Below are 8,201 nucleotides of genomic sequence, written 5' to 3' on the forward strand. Positions count from 1 at the left end.
GTCCTTCACAGCTACAAATGAACCCACATCAAGTGCAAGGAAATCATGAGCACCTCTGTTTGAGATAAAGATTAGGTTGCAATGTGTAAAATTTGTTATTTTACGTATAGTTCTTGTATCGTGGGATTTTTATGCGAGAGCAGGGAATTGATCAAGATGCCCCAGTGACTGAGAGCAGGTTAATCACCTGTTCCTGACAAGGCATTCCTACCCCATGAGAAAAACTGGACTGTGGAGCACTGCATTTTTAAGTAGAGGAAGCTTTGTGGGGGAAGAAAGTTTGTTCTGCCCCATCTAGTCAGCAGTGCCCAAAGCAGCATCTGCTTCATGCTGTGGTGACAGAGCTGGTGCTGCTGCACAGTCCCATCCCACCACTGCTGCACCCAGCTCCGTCTTGAAGTATTTATATGTGGGCATAACCACCCGGCAACCCGTGGTTTTGTCAGTACAAGAAAATTATCATTTCTTGTAGAGGAATTGTAGAGGAATGAAGGCAGGTTAATGAACATTAATGACATACAGTTGTGGGCTGGCTTGGAGGGGTGTGTGTGGGCTGGCTGATGTGGACAAGGTGCAGCTGTGGCTGGTTCTGCTGAGTAGTTAAATAGCTCTAAGGGGGAGGGAAGGGGAGCCTGGGGTGAAGAGAGATCTGGAAGAGGCAAGGCATAGGAGCTACTTATTGAAGTTAACCTGGGATGGGATGGTAAAAGCCTTGTTGCAGCCGGCTAGTTTGGATAATGCTGTGACAATTTCTTACATGTAAAACATTCTTCCCTGCGGGTGTCCCTGCCAGTTTGGTTCTGGTACAAGTAGTGTGGCTGATGGAGGCACGGGGAAGAAATGCACCACTGAAGTGGCAGAGTCCACCAAGCACTCAAGTCATGTATCATTATGAAGTGGCCATCAGCTTTTGGTGCCTTGGGGCACATCAGTGCTAGCGGCAGCAGGAGGTACCAGACCTAGCCTTAACCTAGTGCTAAGGCACACAGGACAGACCAGCCTGAGGACCTGCTACAGACGGCTGTAGGGTCACTAGCCCAGACTGACCTACAGCTATCTCAGCTCTCCCTGCACCACTACGAAGTTTCCAGGGTGTCTGTGGACACTTACTGCCAGTTGTTTTAGAGCTCTGGAAGCTGGACTGTGCTGAACTTGAGAGACAGCAGGTATGTGGCGCTTGCACGCTTACACTCTGCGGAGTCATCTGCATCAGCGTGTTAACTGGGATGAAATGCTGCCAAACGCAATGTGCGTTGGTCTCACAGTGGCATAAACAAGATTCAAAGCACTGTAAAACTGATTCACAATTCCCCAGCCCAGCTGCTGGGAGCAGTCCTCCCAGTCCGCTGGGGAAGGTTGTCCCTACCTCAGCCCACCTTCAGGTTCATTTCGGTTCTTCTCCTGAAGCCAGAGTGAAAGGACAGCAAGGCTAGATGTTTCACCAGCTTCATTAAATAAATTAAAAAGTCACAGTGCTGCCAACAAACTTCAAAATCTAATTGGGTACAAACAGCTTTTATTTTGGAGGATACCAGTGAGTAGGAGAATTGCCCTAGATTTCCATTTTCCTGTGCAGTCTTGAAGGGATAGAAATAGTTTGGCCCCATGGATGTGTAAGTATAGATCCTACTGCTGAAAATATTCTGTAGGATAGCAGGGTTAGTATATGATGAGAGTTGTGAAGTATACAAATAAAAGTTCGTTTCATATAAACTCCAGTTGCTCAAACTTAGCTTCAGGTCCAAGGCAAACCACAGCCTTATGCAGTATCAGTGAAACAAATTACAGGTTTTTTTCAAGCTAAATTGTGCCTCAATCATCAGATATGTAATTCCACAATCTTTAAGTTTTATAGCTTGAAGCTCTCTTCCTTCCAGAGGAGCTCAGTGAAGTCTGAGAGGGAAAAGATTTTAACACAAGCACTAATTTTTTCATATATCCCATCTGAAATGAGCTTATGAGGAGTACATATGCATTATTCATCCCATGTGCTGGCTAGAATTAATAACACATCCATTGCTTGTGATACATTATCAGTACAGAGCTGTTTACCTATATTGCATTTATGTGAAATAATGTGCAGACGTAGATTTACTTGCTTGAGAACATGATGTGAATTTTAAGGCTCAAATGATCACAGGAATTTCTCCTCAGAGTTCCTCAGTTTCCCCAGACAACACTGTCCTTTGTGCATACAATTGATCTGTGCCTTCATTTGCCCTCTTTTCATTTTAACACGTTTCTTTCACTGCTCAGGCTAAGGGAAGAAGGAAAGTCTATAAATCAATTACATCCTCACTAGCCCTGTTCTTGCTCTCTCGCATTTTGGAGAAGTCACTCATCCTCTGACTTTCTTACATTTCCAGTTTTAGCAGCTTCAGATTTCCTCACTACCCTTGTATTAATTTTCTTTTAAAATAACATCCAATTTACTATTTTTTTAAAAAAAATAAAGATATGAACATTACTATTGATTGCATAAATAAGCATTTATACTGCAGTATTAAAAGCACGGCTCTTCAGCAGCACTAACCTAGATTTACATAACATCTCTCAGCTTCTTCAGGCAAAGAACCTGTAATTTGGCACAAAGTACCTCCCTTTTGTGAAATGGCATTTATAATGATGGTACCATGTAAACAACTCAGGAATCCAAAGACAAAATTCATCTCTTAAGGTCATTATCTGGATTAATATAAGAAAAATCCCTGATGGAGTTTAGAAAGTATGAAGCAAGGAAATGGATCATACTAATCTGTGAATTCAGTGGTTCTTTTGTGGTCTGACAGATAAAATGCAGATAGTATTTTCCATTCAGTTATTACTTGTAGTGTTACCTAATATAAATTATTAATATTTTGACAACGTATGTATGTCTATTACACATTTTATACAAGATATGGTAATACCAACAGACAATTATTTCCAACAAACTTAACCCTACCGACAGATTTCGCACAGCTCTGCCATGCTGTTTATATATAAACAGATATGTATACTAAACCCACTTTTTGTCCAGGCTCAGTCTCTCTGTTTTCATTGCTTATGGCCTCAAATCTATTTTTCTTAGATTCACAGCAATATACTTTCTGCTCAGCCTTAGTCTGCTGCTCTACATGGAGATCACAATTCTCAGTGAAGACTACTTACTGATAGGGCTAGGTGAGAGGGCTCAGCGCTGTCCCCACACACTGGACACCCACCCTCACTGGCCCCCCGTAAGACCCCATCCAGCTTACTCATGATTACTTCTCCACTTGTAGTCCAACGCTTGTAACCCTGAGCAGGCAACATGACTTTTAACACTTGTCCAGAAGCGTGGCCTCAGGATGCAGTGTCCTCCTCTGAGGCAAAAGCCTGAGAGCATCAGGAGAGTGCAGGAGTGCTGCCCTTCTGCCCCCAGGCTCCGTTGCCCTGTGCCCAGGCACTGCTGGGGACACTACAGGTGCAGCTGCACAAAGCTAACTACATACTTACTGCCCGGTACTCTGCCGCTGCCTAAGCCTGGAGACACGTTTCTGCCAGTCAGACCCGCAAGGCACCAGAACAAGATCTTCCAGGGAGGCTCAGAACTAAGTGCTGATCAGCTAAGATCCTAGATCATATCTGATAGAATTCATGTGGTGGACAGGTCTCCCTTTCACAAGCCAACCCCAAACGAGAGCCAAAACTATGACCCCCCGAGATTAGCACGGTGATACTCACCTTGTTCTCCACTGTATTGCAGTATCTTTATAATAGAAATTTAAAGTGAAGGGGGTGGGTGGTGGTGCTAACTTTAATTCTGTCCATATCTGTTTTGATATCCTTGGCCTGGAACTGGAGTGCCAGGCAAAGGTCATAACCGCTTGCCCATAAAATCATATTTGATGTTTAGTTGCTTTCTATACAACAGAACAGCTTTTCTATACGATAGAACAGCCCTAAGAAGATGCACGTTGCTGCCTCAGAAGAGGCTGCAGCATGGGGCCTAGGGCACTTTTCTGAGAACCGAGGCATGTTGGTTCAAATTCTTGCCCTGAATCAGCGATGACATTTCATTTTGGGTGCCCCGCTGCCTGCTTATAAATTCTTCAGAGGGTGGCTGCTGGTGTTCTTCGGCTTTATGTAAAACTTGCGCCTATTCAACAGGAAAAGAACGCAATGCCTTTAAAAAAACTAATTAAAGCACTAACAGGTGAATGGGGAGACCTGGATTCTGGTTTCTATTTCAGGCAAAGCAGGGGCTCCCCTGCAGACTCCTCAGCCCGGTGGTGAGATCCTGCTTACACGTTCATTTTCCCTTAGGGGCAAACGGGGATGAACCCCAAGTTTCCACATCCTTCTGACAGCTGAGATGTGGGGAAACTAAGAGATCTTGCTACCTCGGTGCTTTCGGGAAGGAAGAGCCTGATTTTCCTACAACACGAAGAGGTACCAAAGCGCATAGCTATGTTCCTGCAGGAGGCAAGTCCCGAGGAGCAGCTACACCATGCACCAGGCTGTGCCTGCTGGCTCTTGCACATCCCATCTTCAAGCGCCTGCGGGAGAATCCACGGGACACTGTGCGGAGGTCTGTGACCCTAAGGCAGGCACGGACCCAGCACCACCTCCACACGGGAGACAGCAATGCAGTACATTAGTGCGCCAACCTTGGCTCAACGCGGCGGCTGCAGAGAAAGCGCAGGAAGCAGTAAAATAAAGATACCACGAAAGAGACTGAAAGATAATTTGTAATTAATCACTTTCATACAGGATGACGTAAAGCAGACTTAAAATTATGGAGAATTAGCCAGACAATTGCAGCTTTAGCACATACTGTCATGGTTACTTCAAAACTGTCTACATACCACACTCTAACAGGCTTAAAAGGGTCTCAATGGAACTTTTAAACTATTTGCTTTTTAAATAAAGGAGGCTATTTGTGGCAATAATACTTTTGATGAAGGGTTCAGAGTCAACTGTAACTGATACATATGATTGATGTCCATAATAATCACACATTTCTGTAATCCTTCCTCATCCATAATGGTTCTGAGCTTACATTTTGGATATTATTAATACTCAGACAAAAATAACTTGTGGACAATATCATGTTCTCAACATGGTTAAAGAATTAATCTGGTTTTGTAAAACTGTTTAAGAATGATGGATACTTTTTCCTGCTTGAGTAAACACTAGCTAATTCTCCAGACCTCCTTTCTCTGTTCATGGAAATGCAAGTCCAAAAGATTTCATGGATATTTAAAGGATGGCACCAAATACTGCATACAGAAAGATTAATTTCTTCACTTGCTAAGGATCTGATACCATTCATTACACTGTTAACACTTCAGTACTGGAGTTTTGTTGGTTTTTAATTTGTAAGAGAGAACACAATGAATTTAGGAACAACATCAAATGGAGAGAAAAAAATGAGGCAGCTGAAATGTAGCTGTGCAAAGAGACTCCAAGTGAAAGTATCACACTTATTTTTATTCTAGATAAGCAACAGGACAGCTTGGAATAAATATAGATTGAAAATTTCTTCGTCTCTTTAATGACTTCAAAGAGGCTAAACAAAGACACAGAAGAGTTGAACATTGCTGTGTACAACACAGTAAACATTAAAATTTTATACCTGAGCAAAAAAAGGAATTTAACTATTAACTACCGCATGCAGAATAACTGATAAGTTATCACATAAACCTAGCATACTGTTATTAGGTTACAGTCATTCAGATGTTCTTAATTTTTACAAAGTCTAAAGATGGAAAAAGCTCCAAGACGAGATGAGTGTGTGACATAAAATCACAATAAGGAAAAGCACATTACCATTTAGCAGCCTTTCCAGAGGACCAAAATTATCTGCTGTTTTATTATCCAGGGAGAAAGCAGCAACAATTCAAAGCCTGTGGAGTTAATAACACATTAGACATTTAAGCAGGTCCTGAAAATGAAAATATTGGCAGTTTATGAAGTGCTCACAGAAGACCTGAGCCTGCATCCCCTGCCCTCAAATGCCACTTTAAAGCACTGCGTTTGCGAGCTATTCCCAGCACAGAATGAAAGGTATGGATACGGAAGGGGATTACTGATCAGGTCACAGGCTCGTGATTTTCTCACCAGCATAACCACAGCCAATTCTTAAGGAATGACTTTTTTCCCCATTTGACTGACGAAAATGCACATTTAATTTTATGTGGAAAGTTGACCTTTCTTCACATTGAATCTGTTGTTTGGGTGGGGGGTGTTTTCCTTTTCTCTTTTCTTTTTTTTTTGCCCTAATACATCTCAAATGCTGTGGTCTGAAGTACTTCAGTACAAGTCAAAAACCAGAAGCATATTTCTCTTCTTAATTCCCTTATCTTTGCAAAAGATGCCTGTGGGAGAGAAGGGGTCTGAAAAATTTGAGATTTAACCAGCACAGTCCATTCCCCCCGGACAGGCTTCATTCTCCTGGCAGACTTCTGCTCTCCCTGATCTCCATACCCAATATAAAAATTACCTGCTCCCACCAGCAATACTCCTGTGCTACAAATCAGCTGTTTGCCTTCCTATAGCAAAACCAGCAAACTCTGCCTTTGGCATTCAGACTTGTTAAAAAGAGATGGGAGGGATGGGAGCGTCTCTTGCCCTGTTAGAGACGGCCATAAACAAAGTCGCTCCCTTCTATTTCCTTGCAGTTGTAACAATTACATACTCTTGATGCCAATCAACTCCCCTCAAATCATACCTGCTACTTTTCTTTCACCATTTATGAATAAAATTATGCATTAAAAATGCACGTGTCAAAACGGATATATCCCTTTGTCCACAACGTATTCGTTTCTTCTTTAAAGTCAGCCATCTTAGACATTGGTAGGTTGTGTGAAAGAGTCTCCGGGGAATTGAATCCTCTTTGCTTCTAGTTTCTTCCTGGCTTTGAAAGCCGCTGATACTTCAGGGTGGATGGAGTCCAGCCGCTGTTCACACTGGAAGGCCATGAGGAAGGCCGTCCTGTAGTTGTTATTCATCCAGCCATAGAGAAGGGGGTTAGCAAATGTCGAGCACATGGCAATGACATGAAACACTGTGTAGATGAGTTTGTACTCTTTCAGGTCTAACACCTGACTGTCAATGTCACTGACTAGCTGGAAGGTGTGAAATGGCAGCCAGCTGACAGCAAACACCACAACCACACACACCAGCATCTTGGTGGTTTTCCGCCGCCGGTGGTGGTAGTGGTCATTCCCCGCCCCAGGACTAACGTGGTTCTTGAGCTTGGTCCAAATACAGGTGTAGGCATAGGAGATGACTGCCAGCGGCAGCACATACTGGATCAGGAGCATGGAGATGCTGTAGATGGTGCCGTAGTTGAGCTGCCCCTCCCCTGGCCACTTCTCAGAGCAGACCACGATCTTGAAGTCAGGAATGATCTCAATCAATGAGTACTCACGGAAGATGGCCAGAGGACTTGCCAACAGAGCGCTGACTGCCCAGGCAACTCCTATAATCAGGAAGCTGATCCGCTTAGATATTTTGCTTTCCAAGTGGTAGACGATGCAGCGGTGCCGATCCAAAGCGATCACAGTCAAGGTAACAGTAGACACATGCACGGCAAGAGCCTGGGCATAAGGCACCAGGTGGCACAAGACCGGGCCCAGTTTCCATTCGCCCAACAGCGTGTAAACCAAAGTGAAGGGCAGGCACAACGTGTTCACCAGCAGGTCAGCCACAGCCAGGTTGGCAATGAAGAAGTTCGTCACTGTGCGCATGCTTTTGAACTTGATGATCACGTGGATCACGAGGGAGTTCCCGATCACCCCCAGCAGGATGATGGAGCAGTAAGCGAAGATGAGGATTATCTGCACTTCAACTAGCGTTGTGCTGTCCTTCAGTTCTGGTTTAGGGTCCAGAGCCAATTCGTTGAGCGGTGTGGTGTATCTCGGCAAGTACAGCTTGGTGAACAGCTCCATCTTCGTTTCATCTGTCTGGTTTTCTTCACCTCCTACTTCCAGGCGCCCCATCCTTGCAGCAGCCTGGTCTAAGCAACAGAGTTGGCCCTGAAAACAAAAAGAGTACAAGAACACGTGGAGAAATCAGTCCTCAGTGGCTAAGACAAGAAGTAACAAGCTAAAGCTACAGCTCTTTCCTCCTCTAACCCACATTCTACGTCGCAGGATTAAGAGATCTGTCTTAATATATTTAAATTCTGTTGCCCTCACATTTGAAGCCCGATCCCATAATATTATTCAGGCATG

General features: G+C 43.9%; 1 protein-coding gene across 1 annotated transcript; it reads right to left on the bottom strand.

Moving 5' to 3' along the window:
• Positions 1-5,495: 5,495 nt before the first annotated feature.
• Positions 5,496-7,998, bottom strand: NPY2R (neuropeptide Y receptor Y2). Its single transcript, XM_056347803.1, has one exon. The coding sequence runs from the start codon at positions 7,965-7,967 to the stop codon at positions 6,810-6,812; it is 1,158 nt and encodes a 385-aa protein (XP_056203778.1). The 5' UTR covers positions 7,968-7,998; the 3' UTR covers positions 5,496-6,809.
• Positions 7,999-8,201: the final 203 nt, after the last annotated feature.

Source organism: Falco biarmicus, chromosome 1 (genome assembly GCF_023638135.1).
Source record: "Falco biarmicus isolate bFalBia1 chromosome 1, bFalBia1.pri, whole genome shotgun sequence".
In the NCBI taxonomy this organism is placed as follows: Eukaryota; Metazoa; Chordata; class Aves; order Falconiformes; family Falconidae; genus Falco; species Falco biarmicus.